The sequence below is a fragment of the Mus caroli genome, unplaced genomic scaffold (genome assembly GCF_978045245.1).
Source record: "Mus caroli unplaced genomic scaffold, Mus_caroli_1 scaffold_13, whole genome shotgun sequence".
Lineage (NCBI taxonomy): Eukaryota > Metazoa > Chordata > Mammalia > Rodentia > Muridae > Mus > Mus caroli.
This window is the reverse complement of record NW_028227268.1, coordinates 68586178-68604998: the sequence shown is the minus strand read 5'-3', so window position 1 is coordinate 68604998 and position 18821 is coordinate 68586178. Positions and strand designations below refer to the sequence as shown.

Below are 18821 nucleotides of genomic sequence, written 5' to 3'. Positions count from 1 at the left end.
CAATATCAAGTTCTTTGAAGAAAAAAGACATTTCTAATATTTGAAGTAAATCTTTTCGTTGTCTCCTAAGTGCTGGGATCATCATACCTAGCTTAAGTCTTTTTTTTTTTTTTTTTTTTTTTTTTTGGTTTTTACGAGACAGGGTTTCTCTGTATAGCCCTGGCTGTCCTGGAGCTCACTTTGTAGACCAGGCTGACCTCGAACTCAGAAATCCGCCTGCCTCTGCCTCCCGAGTGCTGGGATTAAAGGCGTGCGCCACCACGCCCGGCCTTAAGTCTTTTTCTTAACTAAACTTTTAGTATAGAATGCTTTGTTTGTTCTTGACTATAGATATGATGTTGTGCAGCAGATCTCAAGAGTTTATTTTCAGTTTCTTGACTGGAGCTTAATGCCCATTTATTAGTAACGTTTCATTTCACCTTTGCTAAGGTCCTGGGGACTATCAATTCTGTTCTTTGGCTCCATGAATTTGACTTTCTTAGATACCTCATAGAAGTGGAAGTGTATGTAATACTTAACTTTCTATGATGACCATGTTTCATTTAGTATGCTGCCCTTAAGAATCATCTGTGCAGGCCTGGAGAGATGCCTCAGTTGTTAAGAACACTTGCTGTTCTTCCAGAGGACCAGGGTTTAATTCGCAGCACTGAAATGTTGGCTTACAACTATCTGTAACTCCAATCACATGGGATCTGATGCCCTCTTCTGGCTTCCAGTGGTATCACACATTTATGTGGTGCACAGATGTACATGCAGGCAAAAGACACTTAAAAATGATAATAACTTTTAAAGTGTATAAAAGATTTATTTATGATAATGCATACTCAAAAATGTTTCTCTCAGGCTGAAATATATTCCACTATATGTATATATATTTCATTTTCTTTGTCATTTTTTTTTTTATAAACCACCTTGAGGTGGTTTTTATGCATGTGATGTAGAGTCTGGTTTAATTTTTTGCATATGAATATCCAGCCTTCCCAGCAGCATTTCTTTAAGAGACTTTCCTTAGTACTTATCTTGAAGATCAGTTGACTATGTTGGTATGGATATATTTCTGGGTCTCTGGTCCCATTCCATTGATTTGTTTATCTTTCTGTTGGCCCCATACTGTTTTGATTACTATAGATTTATATTATATTTTGAAATCTGTGTGTGTGATAACCTCCAGTTTGTTTTTTTTTTCAAGGATATTTTCACTATTTGTGATCTTTTTAAAATATTATTTTAGAATGTTTTTCTGTGTTTGTAAACAAGTATCATTAAATCTATAGATTACAAGTAACTTTTTTTTTTTAATTCATGATAGTTATAAATTGCTCTATTTGTGTTTGCTTCTTTGCCATAATGGAAGTAGTAAAAACTATACTGTCTGTTCTACTCTTGTTACCTACTAAAGAAATGTTATATATATGTGGGTAAGCCATGGTGCACATGTTGAGTTTGGATTAGCAAGATGGCTTAGCAGATAAAGGCATTGGTCACCAGGCTTCAGAGCCTAAATTCAATCCCTAGACCCACATGATGGAAAGGACCAACATGTGCAATATGTCCTCTGACCTCCGCTCATGTGCACTATGCACATCCACTTTTGTACATGAGTAATTGTACAAAAAAGCTTATTTGAGGTTTTAGTTATTTTTAGTACCAAAATCCTATTAGTGACCTAAATGCTCCTTAGTAATTGGTCTGACCTGTTGAAGTATGGTATTTTTTTAAAGACTTATTTATTTTTATTTTATGTGTGTGAGTGTTTTACTAAGATTTATGTATGAACTCTACACATATGCCTAGAAGGGAGATTTCCTTAAACTGAAGTGACAGGTTGTCATGAGCTTCCCTGTGGGTTCTGGAAACCAAGCCAGGTGTTCTGCAAGAGCAGCAAGTAGTATTAACTATTAAGTCTTCTCTCCAGCTCTGAAGTCTGGGACTTTTATGTAATCAAATTCTGTGCAACTCCTTCTTTCCCTCCCTCCTTCCCTCTCTTCCTTCCTTAAATGAGTCAGAATCTCCCCAAGTATCCAACTTGAGTTCAAACTTGAGATATTCCTGCCTTAGTCTTCTCACTGTTAGGATTATACATACTACTATACCTACCAATGCACTTTTAAAAATGAGTAAAATTTCTGTTTAATGATACTGTTGAGTTTAATTTAAGAAATCACATGATGAAGAACAAATTACAGAACAGTTTGTATAATGTAGAATTAAAACTATAAAGACAATTAATATTAGAAACCATTATAAGGCTTTTAATTATTTTATTTCATTTTTTATTTTAAATTTTATTCAGGGTTCTCGTTGTTCTTCTGATGCCAATATGCTTGGAGAGATGATGTTTGGCTCAGTAGCAATGAGCTACAAAGGATCCACCTTAAAAATTCATCAGATCCGGTGAGGGAGTTCAGTTTTTCTTATGTTATACTCATTGTAGATGGCCAGGTTGTTTTGGAGATGAGATGATTTCTTAGTTCTTTACTCAGACTGAGCTTGTCAGATCCCAGCTTATGATGTCCATAGTCTTAGTACTTCTGTATCTCAGCCATTGTGATGTTGTCATGAAATCTCTGACAATAAGTTAAAAGTCATGTATTTTAGTTTAAATCTCTTCTGTCATTCTGTGTTCTTTCATAGCTCTCCTCCACAGCTCATGCTTAGCAAAGTTTTCACTGCACGGACTGGCAGTAGTATCTGTGGGAGTCTCAATACGTAAGTGCTTGTGGATGCAGGGGGAGATTGATATTTAAAGTATACAAAGATAAATATTATATATTTTTTAATTATAGCACAATTTCAAGTCTATATCTTGCTCAAGTTTGAAAGTTTATGGAGTCCAGATTACACACCCTTTCTGAATATGACTGGATATATAGATGTGATTTCTTTTTCTGTAGTTTTCCAGAAGGTTTGTTAGAAGCAAAATGTTGAGCACATCTCCATCCTAGATGGCATGCTGCTTTTCAGTCTTACTCTTCTGAGCTGATCACCAGTCACACCTTTACATTCTTCAGTGTGCAGAGCCCCACAGACTGGAATGGCCTTAGGTAGCCATGTCACTGTTAAATCAAGTCATCCACACACACACTACACACTACACATATAGAATAGCTGTGGGGAGATTATAAACTGTTCTCGCTTAGACTAGAACAGTGACATAGAAACAAGGTTGGGCCTCTTAAGGATAACAGACTATGTAGCAGAACCCTAGTTCTGCACTAGTAAACAAAGTGCTGAGTCAGGGCTTATGGTTAGGTTAGTGGGGTCCACAGGTGCAAGTCAGAGCACTGACTAGCTTGAATCCTGGAGGAATCCAAAGTCTAAACAAGTGGGGAAGCAGCAGGGAACCACCTGCTCTAGAGAATTCTTTTGAGCCTCTGAAAGACTTCTGCTTTGAGAGGCTCTAATAAGAATAAAGGTTTCTATGTAGCTTAATTTTACCTTTCTTTTAGGAAGGAAGGAAAAGGTAGATTTTTAAAAGAATATTGGGAATACTTTAAAAAATTTTGCCAAACTTTTTAAATTTAATACTGTAGTAGAAATGAAATAGTCCTCCTTTTTTTTCTAAATTTTCTAAATTCCTAAAGTTTATGGATAGCACAGTAATTTTACTTTGGCTCTTCTTAAAGAGAACAAAAGAAGTAATGTACACCATTTTTAACATGTGATGATTTGATTGCTGTTCCTGCTGCTCTCCTTCCCGTTTTCTGTTCCCTTCCTCACCCACAAGTCTTCTTTGACCATTTCCAACCCCAAATGTTAGCAAAATATTTTTAGTCCAAAATATGAGGGAAACTTTGTCTGTGCTGTATGTCGGTGTCAGCAATTTATTTCTAAAAGAGCCACATTTTTACTTCTCTATTTGTGAGCTGTATAGTACGCTTAGTTTCCTACTGCTGACCTTACAGCATTAAAGCAGCAACACACAAATGAATAAGCATGAGTTTTCCTCCTGTGAAACTTTGTTTATAAAACGTACATCAGCTATAAATGGCCTTCAAGTACAGCTTACTAACCAATTGCTTAGGTGATTATAGATCCATCATCATAGTTTATACTTACAGTCTTTTTTTTTGGCTTTTTGGGACAGGTTTTCTCTGTATAGCCCTGGCTGTCCTGGAACTCACTTTGTAGACCAGGCTGGCCTCGAACTCAGAAATCTTCCTGCCTCTGCCTCCCGAGTGCTGGGATCAAAGGCGTGCGCCACCACGCCCGGCTATGTACTTACAGTCTTAATAGTAGTAGTTTTAACTTTAAAGAGTTTTTAGCTAATATATAAAAGGATAGGTTTCATAGTGATGTTTTCATTCCATCATATTTTGTTCATATTCAACCTCTATTATCCTTCCTATTCCCAGCAGTCCCCTTTACCTCAAATATTTCAAAGTTTTACACTTGAAATTTCATAGGGATGTGTGAAGCATTATTATTAAATGTATTTGGAATTTGTTTGTTTGTTTGTTTGTTTGTTTTTTCCTCTGTAGTCTGCAGGACAGTCTTGAATTCATCAATCAGGACAGTAATACATTGAAAGCTGATAGCAGCACAGTTAGTAATGGGCTGCTTGGAAATATAGGTAGGTGGTTTATTTTCATTTTATAAAGTTTAAAATGTTAACAGGATAAGATTTGAAGTTACTTCTTAATTATATAGATTTCTTATATAACCCAAGAGCTTCTAATGGTGTAAACAGAAAGGTTGTTTAAATTTCACATGTATAACCTTTCTATTATTTGGAAAACATTTTTTTCTTAGATTTTAATGTAGTATTCATTTTGTATCTGTAAAAAGAATTTGTCTTTATTGGTTTTTCTTTTGTTTTTTGAATTAGTTGTATTTTTGGAAGATTATGTCATTGATATTGAAAGCCATTACCAGCTCTCTGGAATATTTTAGTTGGGGGAAGACTATCCCTACTCTCTTCTCTAACCTAAAAGTCATTTTAAAATGGTGTTCATTTTTATGAATTGTGCTTCATATGAGTAGATGCTCAAACAATGATTTTTAAGAAGCATATTAAAATAATAGTTTAATTTAGTTAATTATAGTTCACAATGTGTGATGCATTTTAAAATGACATAGTATTTCTGCAACTTCTTGTCTAGAAAGCATAACTAATTTACCGCTTGATAATATTTCTGATGCATAATATCAGGGAGTGGACAGCCACTCTTACTTAGTAAAAACTTTTTTTTTAGATGATTATTTTTCCTTTTTAAGACATGATTTTATTGAGATATGATTTCAGACTTTCCTGGCACTTACTATGCAGCCCTGAGTAAATTTTATCTTTAAATGTATGTTTATTCAAGTAAGGTGCTGTTAAGCCTTTGCTGTGGGTTAGTCTTAGTGTGGGGCCTGTTTTCTAGCCCATGTGCAGGGATGACAAGTGTGTGGCAGCATGCTTGGCTATGGCTAATTTTTATAAATACAATGAGTTGTATTAGTAGAAAATGCAGGCTTTTCTTTCTCTCCCTGTTTCAATGGTATAGCATTGTACTCAATAAATATTGTTTTTAAATTTGTTTTTTCAAATGAGATGCTATTAAGCATTCACTGTGGGTTATCAGGCCTATTTTATAATGTAGGTCAACTTATAGAAAAAGTTTTTTCTAGTTTACTTGATTTTAATTACTGATTTTAATGAAGTAAAATTGCAACAAAGCAAACCTTTAATCCCAGCCCTCAAGAGGGAGAGGCAGGTAGATCTCTGAGTTCAAGGCCATCCTGGGCTTCAGAGTGAGTTCTAGGACAGCCAGGGCTACACAGAGAAAACCTGTCTCAAAAAACAAAAACAAAAAATAAGAAAGAAAAAAAGAAAGACAGACAAACAAACAAACAAAAAACTGAACAAAGAAATACCTTTTTAAAAAATTGTATATTATTTTAAAATTCCAAGGACTTAATGAAAGTGATTCATTTTAACAGTGCACATGAATCAGTAGTTATGAAAGTAACTTATACTGTTACTGAAGAGATGGCTTAGCAGTTAAGAGCACTGGCTGCTCTTCCAGAATGTCTTGAGTTCAATTCCCAGAAACCACATGGTGGCTCACAAACATCTGTAACAGTATCCAATGCTCACTTCTGGTGTGTCTGAAGACAGTACAGTGTACTCACATAACATAAAATAAATAAATTAATCTTTAAAAAGGGTTTTATTAAAAAAGTAAGTCATACTATGGAGGCTAGATGTATTTGATCTTTCTCTTGAAATATAGAGGAGAAATGTAATCCATTTAATCAAGATACAGCCTTTAAATGATGCTTGGCTTTCAATTCCACACTCTGTGAATTAAGAATAGTTGAGACCCATTTCTGACTTTATGTTTCCAGTTGACTAATCAAGTATTTTTTAAGCATCTGTAATATGGCAAGCACTCTAGTAGACCCCAAAGAGGCGGTAAGCTAACACAGTTTCTGCCCCAGTGGATTTGTAGTTAGTGAGCATTAGACAAAAACTACAATCACAGAATGCTATACAAGATTAAACTTATATGGTTATGATTAAAATGTAATCCTCTTGGAGAATTGTGGAAGACTTTGTTGAGCATAGGACACCTAAATTTGAAGAGTTATGTATACAGTTCTTGGGAAGAACTGCCTTGGAAGAAGCAGTAGACCATACCAGACCAAGGACACACTACCATAAAGCATGGGAGTAACTTCATGTGAGTGGAGCACACTCATTCTACTGAGAGAAAGGAAAGGAAAGGAAAGGAAAGGAAAGGAAAGGAAAGGAAAGGAAAGGAAAGGAAAGGAAAGGAAAGGATAGGATTAAGGTAAGGGTGTGGGGAAGGGTTTGAAGGGAGGAAAGGGAAGGGAGAAATATTAAAACACAGTCTCAAAAATAAACAAAAAAATGAAGAAGAAAAGAAAGAATTAAGCAAGAGCAAGATGGCAGAGGGCACTGTGGGCCACAGCAACAAATTGACATCCATGCTTCATGTTGTCACACACCAGTGAGGACATGCTAGTTTAGTTTCCTCACTTGTTTTCTAAAGCAAATGCCATGACACAGTTAGCCACCCAAAGTTTTCACTACTGGAAATGACTGCAAGGAAGAAAATGAGTGAGGTGGGAAAAGCCACAGTAAACATACGTTGTGATGCATGCCTGACTCTGAAGGACTGTAGGGACTGTAAGGGAGCACAGTATCAAAGATGACGCATCCATCCGTGCCCCAGCCGGTGACAGCTGTCTAAGGAGGAAGGCCTGGTTGTCAGAAATGCCTCGGGTCTCCCCAGAAAAGGCCTGGACTTAGTATCCTTTGTATTTAACTATTGGTTGAGAGTATGTTATGGGTAATATATAACCTTTCACAGATGTCCAATAGATTTTAAAGCACAATTGAAATCTTTTAGATACACTCCCAAGGCTTCAACAGAAAGTTGATCTGAATACAACAACATAATCAAATCTTATTTATATGTGCAAAAGAATGTGTAGTGAGTATAAGTAGTTGAGATTAAGATATGTCAAGAAAAAAATCTCATCTCTTGTAGGTAAGTCAGTGGAAAACTGAAGACTTCACTGAATACCTGAAAGGGTCTTAGGGACGGACCACAAGGTGTCCTTTAACTACATTTCGAAAGCTGAACAACTGTAGGAATAGATACTTATTGAAGAAACATGAAAGAGATTTGATTATAGGTATTTTTAGAAAAAAGGAAACCATTGAGAGAATGATATTAAAGCAAGATATAATTTTCTGAGAATGTTGAGTTGGGACCCTGGCTGACTTAGAATTAGCTTAGGAAGATAGGACAAACTTCTCAGAATTCTTGAGAAAATGACTAGCATCTTAAGGTTTTACTGTTACCTATTATTTCACCTTAGGCGGGAATTGTCAGACAGGTAAGGATTTGAGTAACTTTGAAGGTGGAATGTTAAGAAGAGGACAGTTTCAGTCTGAAAGCTCTTTGTGCATCTATACCAATGTCCACATATACAGTCCTTTGTAAGGAAGTGTAGGGGAGGAAGGAATTTAAAGACGTTAAATTTTGAAATAGCTAGAGAATGTTGAAGAAAGAGTTGAACATTGAGAAATGGAAGGGTTGCTGCATTATAATTGCAGAAATTTTTGTTGCAGAAAAAAATAGTATCAGCAATTTGAGAAATACAGATGCTATTTAAAGCAAAAGGCTCTCTGTCCTAGGTGTACAACTCCTACATAACTTCTTAGACTAGTGTTTCTCAGCCTGTGAGCTGCAACCTCTTTTGGGGGGAGAGGTGTTGAATGAGTCTTTCATAGGAGGTCACATATCAGATATCCTGCATATGAGATATTTGCATTATGATTCATAACAATCGCAAAATTACAGTTATGAAGTAGAAATGAAATAGCTTTGTAGTTGGGGGTCACCACAGCATGAGGAACTGTTTTAAAGGACCTCAGCACTAGAATGGTTAAGAACCACTTATTTAGACTGCCATAATTGAATAAAAGCAACATATAATTCCGCTGCCTGACTTGAGGATTTAATTCCTTCCCCACATCTACCTCCCATATCCCCCTTTTTTGTGGAGAGTGGATTTCTTTTTGTAGCCCTGACTGGCCTGGAACTCTCTATGTAGACCAGGCTGGCTTCAAATTCATAGAGATCGGCTTGCTTAGTTAAGATGTGTGCCACCACTCCTGGCCTTTATGCTCTTTCTTGTGGTATTCAGGCTGCTATTAGCTGCTATTATTTCTTTGTAGTTGTGTGTATGTGTGTGTGTGTAGAACTCTTGGGAATCTTGCTGTTCTAGACTGTACTGTGTCTTCTGTTTTCATAGTGGTTAACTACAGCTCTAAAAACATCAGTTTCTTCTGTTATTTATTACTCGGCTTGCAATAGCATTTTTTGTGCTTATTTGTCAATAAAATTCCATGATAGATTGACTGTGTTCTTGTAGTAAGTGCAGTAACATGATCTTCTTACTGCATTTGCAGGAGAACATTGGAATCTTTAAAACTGGCTTTCGCCAAGTCGTAGTGTCCTCAGTTCCAGCATTCAGGAACAGAGGCAGGTGGATCTCTGTGATTTCGAGGACAGCCAAGGCTACACAGAGAAACCCTGTCTCCAAACAAATACCCCCAAAACAAAAATAAAAATAAGTTTGGCAGATATTAAATTATGTAGCTACCATTACCTTTTGAGTGGTTAAAATGTTTTATATTAGGATTGAGCACTTGAGATAGTCCTACTTTTTGTAACAGAAGTGTATTTCTGTTGTTAAAAATGGATTTATTCATAAATAGGTATGAAACTGTTGTTTGATATAAACTATGACCAAAAGGAGAACTAAACTTTTCTAAAAGGAAAAATGACTTGAGTTGTTCTTGCTTTGGTTAAAAGTTCCCGTGCTTTACCTGTCGGTCTGCTCTTATGTTGCTTTACCTCACCTTATTTTCCTGATGCAGTGTGGCTTCTCTAACAGGCCTCTTTCATGTGTATTTTGCATTTTTGCCATATAGGTCTTTCACAGTTCTGCAGCCCCAGGCGGGCTTTCTCTGAGCAGGGTCCGCTCCGCCTGATCAGGAGTGCCTCTTTCTTTGCAGGTTTGCCATGTGCTGTGTGGGTAGACTAGTTGGTGTGCCCTAGTGGCTAGAATCTCTAGTGAAGCTGTGGAAACAAGAGAGTATAGAGAATGAAGTTGGGAGGTTATGGTTATAAGAAAGCATTGCTTACAGAGTGGAGGGACTTACTGCTTTCCATTGGGTATGCACCTAAAGTTTTCACAAAATGTGTTATCAGTAGGATTGATATTTTTATGAGATTTCAGTTTGTCATTTTTTTTCTCAGTATGTCATAATTTTAAACTCTAGACTCTTAAAAGAAAAATTTAGTATGAGGTTAGCTTAGTAATTAGTTATACTGCCCCTTGGAAAATTTAATGTTATACTCTCTTGTTTCCATGGCTAAGTAGCTTTTGTATTGTAATTCACCAATTGCTGGAAATATCCAATCTTTATAATTGTTGCAAATTTTCTGATCTACACACTTCTCTAAGGACGACTTTTCTTGGAGCTATGATTTAGATGAACAAGCACTGTTCTAAATAAAAGGCATGTGGGCATAATTATTCATATCATTACATTGTTAACAGTGTGTGTGCTTTGCTTACATATTCAGGACTAGAGTCCTGTTGCATTTTTTCACACATTGCACACACACTGATCTTGCATTATCATTTTCTAGTAGAAATTGTCAGTCCATAGATTTACTCACTCTTTATAATTATCAGTCTCCTCATCATTGGCCCAGCTACAGTTGAATTTGAAATCTTCCTGACTGGGTCTCCTGAGTAATGGGATTATGAATATTTGTCACCACATCCAGCTATATCCCACTTGTTCTAATTAAAATTTATTTTACATGTAAACATTAGATATGAACAATACATACTTATCTTAGAAAACTTGGAAAATATAAAACTAGTTAAAAAATATACAAGCTATATTGCTAGCACTTATACTTACTTGTTGGTTTTTTTGTTTTTCTAGTGCTATGGATCAAATCTAGGGCAGTATATATGCCCTAGGCCAGTGCTCTATCACTAATTTACATCCTTAGCACCCCCTTCTTGTTTTTAAACATGATTGGTATCATACTATTTAAACAAAGTTATCAAACATCTAATACAGGGTTTTAAATTCTTACTTATTATGCTTGTGTTTAAACATTATTACAGATTGTAATCAGAGGGAACTACCATAGAGTTGTCACTGGCCTGAGTAACGAACATCCATACTCTTCAGTAGTAGCTTTTTTCCTTTAATAGTATGAACATCTATGGTTTTCAATATGTTCTTAGAATATGAAGTTTAGTTACTCAGTGCATTCTATATCTTGGGTAGTTTTGCATCATGTGGTAAATCTTCAGATAAATCTAAAAGCTTGTTCAACTGAGTAACAGCTCCTGGTGTTGGGTGGTGTCATGCTATTGAAAAAGGAATGCAATGAGATGAAGCATGATCTGGTTTGCGACTTAAAAGGAGCAACATCCACCTCAATAGTAATGTATTACATGACTGACCATTTGTTTTGATTTGTAGTTCACAGCAACCCAATGGACATGCCAGGAAGAGAACTGAATGAGGACAGAGACAGTGGCATAGCACGCTCTGGTAATGTCACAGACTGACCACACTCTATTCTGAGATTGTTGTTAGCTGATTGATGTTGATTTTATTACTATCTCTGTCTTTGTGATCTACTCTGTTCAAATTGGCATTTCACACAAGAGGATTGTTGAAAGGATAGAACAAAGTCTCTTAAATTTGGCATTTTTAATGTTTACTATTAATATTAAGTGTGTTTGATTGGATGTACCCTATAAAGCAAATTCAATCTGTGTTCTGATAGCTATATGTGACCAAGGATAGCTTCAAGTATAGCCTAATACAAAACTCATAAATTTATTTAAAACATTGAGTTATTTTTAGATTTTGTTTGTTTGATACTATATTGTATGGATCTTCACTGAAAGGACTCTGTAGATGACAGTATCGGGTTGCAGTGTCAAAAGGTTGGACACTCCTGATAGAAGATCACAGACCATCATCTTAGGCTTAGTCAGGACAAGAAAAAAAAATTGCTTAGGATACTACTGAAAAACCATAGTAATGCCAGGCGTGGTGGCGCACACCTTTAATCCCAGCACTCGGGAGGCAGAGGCAGGCGGATTTCTGAGTTTGAGGCCAGCCTGGTCTACAAAGTGAGTTCCAGGACAGCCAAGGCTACACAGAGAAACCCTGTCTCGAAAAACCAAAAAAAATATATATATAAATAAATAAATAAATAAAATAAAAAACAAAGTAAAAAACTGTATCTGCTTGCATCTGCTTGCCGTTAGCTAGTGTTGAAATTGTTAGATTGTTTATTGTCCGGAGAAGCTAGGTATTGAGAATTAGTATAATCCTCCCTCTCCCTTTTTAAAATATGGACTTCCGTGATATTTGTTATGTCCAGGGTTGGGGGAGGGAGAGAGAGAGAGGAGAGAGAGAGCACGAGTGAGAGAGCACGAGCACCAGCCAGCCACAGTTCAGTGATAAAACAGAAACAAAACAAAAAGAACAAAAAAACTGGGATATGTTCAGTGATAAATTTGTGCAGAGAGGCTCAGAAAAAAGACACCTAGTTTACCTGGGTCAGGGGCAAGTATCATCAGTGCATTATAGAGATGCAGGGCTTCCTGGATAGGAAATAATAAGGAATTTTCCTGTTAGGGAATAACAAGGAATTAGCCAGGCAAAGACATTTTTAGTTAAAACTAGAGGTGTATGTTAGGACTCCAAACCATTAATAAGAAGAACTCTCCCTCATCTTGGACTGTAAACTTTGTTTCTGTGCTCTGTGGCAGGTTTGGTCACATTGTGTGCTTTTACAGTGTGAGTCAGTCTGAGTATAAAGGCGATTTTAACTTTAGCCTATGTTTTGACCCTTAGGTTTGAGTTACAATAATATTAACTTTCAAAGATTAAAATTTCAGATGCCTGAACTCTATTCTCAAAGACTGATTTAGTAGAGAATATTTAAAAACAAGATAAAAAAAAAGAGCTCAGCTGATTTTGATTGTTCAGAGGTTAAAAGCATATATATTGGTTTGGTTCCAAGCTTCATATAACTGCAACTCTGGGTGGATCTAAGTCTCTTTTTCTCTGGCACCTTCACTCTCATGCCCATTCCCTGACACACACACACACTCACACACACAGGCAATTTAGAGTAATGAACATAAAACTTTAAAACAAGAAATTATTAACATTTCCAATAAAATTGTACTTATTTATCATGTATTATTATTGAAACACTTTTATACTGTACAAGTAGAATCTACTGGTGTGTGTCTGCCACCTTAGAATGCTCCAGAAAGTACAAGTACACAAGTGATACATGAATGCTGTAAATGACCCCTTTTAGTGCCATCCAAACACTTTCAAATCTTCTTCCTTGTTAAAACCCTACTATATCAGTTCGACTGATGTCAGGTTTCCTTTAAGAATGGTGAGGGTTCAGCCGAGTTAGTGGACACTAGGGAAGCATAAGAACCGATAGCCTGTTTCCAATAGCATTTTTTTTTCTGGGTTGTACAATGCCAAAAATTCTTGTCTTAGAGACTCTTGTAAATATAGTATTAATGTATGAGTTTTCTCCTCTGAAGTATTCCTCCAAGTATACTTTAAAATGGAAAAATGAGACACATTGATGAAACAAAATAAAATATTTAGTTTACTCTGTTCAGTCTCTTAAAAAGAAACTTGTCGCCATGGTTCTTCACTGATTAATAGTCACACTTGTTCTTCTGCCACAACAGCATCTCTGAGCAGCTTGTTCATCACCCCATTCCCCTCCCCAAACTCTTCACTTACTCGAAGCTGTGCCAGCAGCTACCAGCGACGTTGGCGACGTAGCCAAACAACAAGTTTGGAAAATGGGGTGTTTCCTAGATGGTAAGTTGGAATTGAACAAGATTGACTAATTCCTTAAACATAAGTTTATGTAAGGTGTTTAGAGTTTGAGACTTTTTTGTGTATTTGAAGTCTATAACTGGAAACTTAAAATTTTATTAATTTTTTAATTGTAGTAAAACAGACTAAAACAATTTTCTGTGTTAATCATTTTTACCATATGGTTTAGAGACAACTCCTCATTTGCCCATTGTCAACTTTTGTACTTTAAAAATATTTAGTTTTAGGTCTGTCTAGATGTCTATGAGAATGTAGTCATTTGTGTACAGGTACCCATGGAAGCCAGAGGAAAATCCTTAAATCACTTATACATAGAGTTGTGTGCACATATGCCAGTGCACACAGAAATACATACATAAAAACAGGCTGTTTTGAGCTGCCTGACATGGATGCTGAGAACTAAACTTGGGTCCTCTGGAAAAACATTAAGTGCTCATAAAGACTGAACCATCTCTCCAGCACTACTCATTTTAATCTCCACAAACTTAATAGCTATAAATACCTTGCATAAGTGGAATCATGAAGTACTTATCCTTTTATATCTGGCTTTCTTTGTTGAGTGTGTCTTTGAAGTTCACCCATGTTGTAGCATATATATGAAAATCATATTTATAGCTAAATAACATTACACTAGAAGTACTTTGGGGGGCTGGAGGAATGGTGCTTGCTGTGTAAGCATGAGAATTTGTGTTCAGATCCCAGCACACTACCCATGGAAAGAAAGATTCAGGTGCACCTCTCTTACCCCATCACTGGGGAAGGGGAAGCAGAAGGGTTCCTGAAGATTGCTGGCCAGAACATTTAGCTGAATTGATGAGCTTGAGGTTCAGTAAAGAGACCTCATCTCAGAAAATAAAGTGGAGAATCATTAGGAAGATGTCCAGTGTCAACCTCTGACCTTTACATCCATACCTACATGTGTACATATGAGCCAATGCACACACAGATACATACCTTTTCTCTATTTGTTTGCGAATACATAGATGTTTCTTTTTTAGCTGCTGTGAACAACAGTGCTATGAACATGGGTATATAAACATTAGTTTCAGTCTGAGCCTTATATCCTTTTGGGTATATGCCCAGAAGTGGGTTTACTGAATCATATAGTCAATCTGTTTTTAATTTTTAAGAACTGCCTGCTATATAGTGACTGTATGATTTCACATTCACAGCAACAATGTCAAGACAGTTCTGAAATCATTGTATGTTCACCAACACATGATTTTGTGTTTTTAGTTATGTGTATGGAAGCCCTTAACCTCCTTTATATGAGGCATTGTGCCACTGAGTTGCACTCTGCCACTAAGCCACATTCTCAGTCCCACCCCTTAGTCATTTCCATCCTAATGAAACTGGAGTGAGTCACAAATGCTTTTTGGTCATTTGTCCATCATCTTTAGAGGAGTATATATTCAATTCTTTGTTCCAGCATGCTTATGTTGTTGTTGTTGTTGATGAGTTAGGAGACATCTTTGAATATTCTGGGTATTCATTCCTTACTAGATACATGATTTGCACATATTTTCTGCCATTCTCTAGATTGTGTTTGCCAACTGTTGATGATGATGTCCTTTGATACATTTGTTTTTGTATCACCCAATTCTATGTTAGTGTTGCCTATGACATTTATGTTCTATCCAGGAAACCATTGCCAAAGTTAGTACTCTGAAGTCCTTTGCTTTCTTTGGAGAGTTCTGTGGTTAAGCGCTTTCCTTCTTGTCCCACATGTTTTTAGTGCTTTAATTTTTCATGACTCAAGCTGGGCAGCTTGCTCAGTCTCAAGATTTCTTTCTTTTAGCTTTTGCTAAAGTACAGCTGTAGATTCAGAAACTTCATGTTTCCGCATTTATTTCACTTGTTCTCTTTTATCTTAAAATTCAGATATTTTTAGCTTATTTTTTGAATTGGAGTTATCTGCTTCTTTAAGACTTCTAGTAAGAAGCAAGATTCAACCATTTCCAACTTGATTCTGGTAAAATTTCTTCAAAAAAATGAAAATAGATTTCTTAGAAAGGTAACCATTATAACATTGTAAATTTATATTTAATTTCATAAAACAACAGAAGAGCTTTTACTCACCTACATTGAATTAGCAAGGAGATAAACTATTGATGTTTTAAACAAAAACATTTATTTTTAAGGTCTATAGAAGAAAGCTTTAATCTGTCAGATGAAAGTTGTGGCCCTAATCCAGGAATTGTGAGGAAAAAGAAGATTGCAATTGGGGTAATCTTTTCATTATCCAAAGATGAAGATGAAAATAACAAATTCAATGAATTCTTTTTTTCACATTTTCCTCTCTTTGAAAGCCACATGAACAAATTAAAAAGTGCAATAGAACAGGTAAGTGTAGTACTTTGTATTTTATTTTTATCTTTTACTTTGCATTCTTTTTAATAAGAATTGTGTTTATTCATTTGGCAAAAATTTGGTAGTTGTCTTTTACTTACTTTACAACCTGCTCCAGGAGCTGCAAACAGATGTAGAGTTGTTAAAGGAGTTTCCTGTTTTAGTCAAAGGCCTCAGACAGTTTATTCATTCAGAAGCTAAATCCTTAAGAGGCTGCAGAACAGTTGTAGCAACTGACTGAAGGGAAGTAAGTGCACAGGCACTCCTGAGTTTTCCTACGATAGCAGGGAGTAAGGAGGATAGTGAATACCTATGCATGTGAGGTGCTAGGAAGTGCTCTGAAGTGAAGTAGAGCAGTGGGTTTTTTTTATTCCTTTATCTTCCCATGGTTTTAGAGTTAGGAGAACGATCATTAATGGACATAAGGTAGTAAAGGCATGGAGCTGATTTATTAAATAGGAAGAAAAGAGCCTCCAGACGCTTTAACAGGTCAGGTCTGGAAGCACGGTAGGCACAAAGGAAATAGAAAAGGACTGGTTGCTCAGCTAAGAGGAAAGTACTTTTGGAGGAAGCCAATGGGAAAGTGTTTTAAGAGGGATTAATTGTTATGTCAGATGCTTCTGATAATATATGAAACAAATGTCTAAGCATAGAAAATTGCAAAATACAGGAAAAAAACTAAAGATAGCTAAAAATGAACAATTGGAGGTTTGGTTTTTTTAGAGTACAGAGGATGGAGAAATATGATTTTCGGATGTGAAGTCTTTATTTGGGCTTACTTTAAAGGTGTCTCTGTCAGGGTTTGGATGCAACCCTTTGGGACTCAGATAAAGTAGAAGCAAGTAAACAAACAAACAAACAAACAAACAAACAAAACTTAACGTCTTCACTGCTTAGGGGATTGATTGGCAGTTGGCAGAAAAATCTTCCCAGGCCAGGCCACTTGTATGCATATTGTATTCTCATTTGATAGAGATTAGTCTTGGTGTGTATTTTTAAAATTCAAACCACTAGCTTGATAATCATGGCAATATACATGTGGAAATATATATTGTAAAACTAATCTTATTTTGACTATGAATTATTTTAAATATACTTAATAATTTTTCTCTTTTTAAGTAATTTTCCTTTCAGGACATTTGTAATTTTTTACAATTGATGTTACTTTATAACTAATGCCTTGGTAAATTTTGCAGATTATTTTTGGCAAAGTTTTCCAAAAGTTGTACTAACTAATCAAATCTTTAATCTATGATCAAAGTTGTTTATCCCTGCTACTGCTTTTGGGAAGGGGAGGAGGAGTGATGTGAGCCAGTTACAAAGAACCCTACAGTGTGTGACCAGGGAGTTTGGTATCTTTAAAGACTGTTTGGAGAGTTTACTGTAGAAAGATTAATTGGGCAATCTATTTAAAAGAGATTAAAAACTAGGGCAAGAAAATCATTTAGAATGTACCACAGGAACAAAGTGGATTTTTCTGCCTCTAGAGAAGACACAGATTTTTGTTTAAATTAAGTCAATTAAAAAATAGATAATTTTGCTGTACAAATGAGTTAATGCTGTCTAAATTTTTCAAGTTAGACATTGGTTATATATTTTTTAAGTTGGCTGCTCTCCTTTTGTGTAGATTATTAACATCAAAGTTGATATATTTGTACCTGAAACATTTTTAGTGACTTGAAAAAATTTTTTTATAGTGATTGTAGTTTGGGGTTGGATCTTTTGCTTTGCTTTGCTTTGCTTTGCTTTGCTTTGCTTTGCTTTGCTTTGCTTTGCTTTGCTTTGCTTTGCTTTGCTCTGGTTGAGATTGGTCTCACTCTATAGCCCAGGCTGGTCAGGTGCTCAGTGCTGTCTTCATTTCTCAGGAGCAGTATGCATCACCTACTTAGAAAAGAATTTTACACTGAGTATAAAGTTTGGTGGGCAGTGTAAGAATTAAAGGTTACTGTAAGTGTTTTCATGTTTTAATGGCTTGACCTTTCTACAGTCTAGAATAATGATTATAGAATGATGAAACTGAATGGACACATTTATTTTAATGAATGTGACTTGATAATAGAAATGATAAAGAAATTGATAGAAGTTAATAAGCATTTGTTCTAGAACCAACTTGCAAAACACTCACTCTTATTATTTTACTGATTTTTGTTTCTAAGCACCATGGTAATTATTTTGAAGTCTACGGTACTTTTTGAGATTTGTGATGTAGTTTTAAAATGTTAGCAAGGTTAAAGAACAACAGCAAATTCTGTCAAAAAGAACATTTATTTTACCAGTTGCAAATTTGTTAACATTGAGTAAAACAGTGGATTTCTCTTTCCTCCTAGGAAGCTGTCCTTAGAATAATGGAACCTTAAGCAAACAAACAAATAGTAAATAAATAAATAGGGTCTTGTTTAACCAGTTTGAAATTACATAAAGGATGCAGAATTAAATTCTCATTGGCAAAATTAAATTTTCTTTTTTAACCTCTATCATTTGAATCCCGATCCACTTTCTTTCTACCTATATGAAAGCTTTTCAGTTTCCATTGGATATGCTTTTAAGAAAACAAGTACCTAGCATGGTTGTAGTTTAGTGAGAGAGCCTATCTAGTTGTCCAGGGGATGGATTTGGGTTTTATTTTATTTTATTTTATTTTTATTTTTTGGAATTGACCAGAATGAGACAATTAGAGGGAAACAAGCAAATACCATGTTATAACCTGAGATTCCTGAGTTGAATTGTATTAAATTTCAGATTTTTCAAAAGGTATTAAGAATGTGAAATACTATGAACTCTGTTAATGAGTTCCTGTGTATTTTGTTTAGAGAAAAGGTATCTTATAGCTAGTCGTAGTGATGTGTTCCTATAATCCTAGCAGAGGGGAGGCTGAGACAGAAGGATTACTAAAAGCTTAAGGCCACTCTGAGGTACATATGAATGACCAAAAGTACAGGAGAGAAAAACCACTGTAGATAATAATGTGTGTTAAGGTTTTGTTTTTTTTTTCCTCCAGTGTTGTGACTTGGACTAGTAT

General features: G+C 35.7%; 1 protein-coding gene across 3 annotated transcripts in view; it reads left to right on the top strand.

Annotated features, from left to right (window-relative positions):
• The window catches only part of Fnip1 (folliculin interacting protein 1), an 80320-nt gene that overhangs the window by 39493 nt on the left and 22006 nt on the right, over positions 1-18821 (top strand). For 2 of the 3 annotated variants that reach the window (XM_029483214.2, XM_021175415.3), the window contains exons 4-10: positions 2294-2394; positions 2635-2709; positions 4482-4573; positions 9458-9541; positions 11039-11110; positions 13300-13435; positions 15595-15796. In XM_029483214.2, the coding sequence (XP_029339074.1) occupies positions 2294-2394; positions 2635-2709; positions 4482-4573; positions 9458-9541; positions 11039-11110; positions 13300-13435; positions 15595-15796 (762 nt within the window). The remainder of the gene's footprint in view (positions 1-2293; positions 2395-2634; positions 2710-4481; positions 4574-9457; positions 9542-11038; positions 11111-13299; positions 13436-15594; positions 15797-18821) is intronic. The other variant, XM_021175416.3, reaches the window with a different exon arrangement.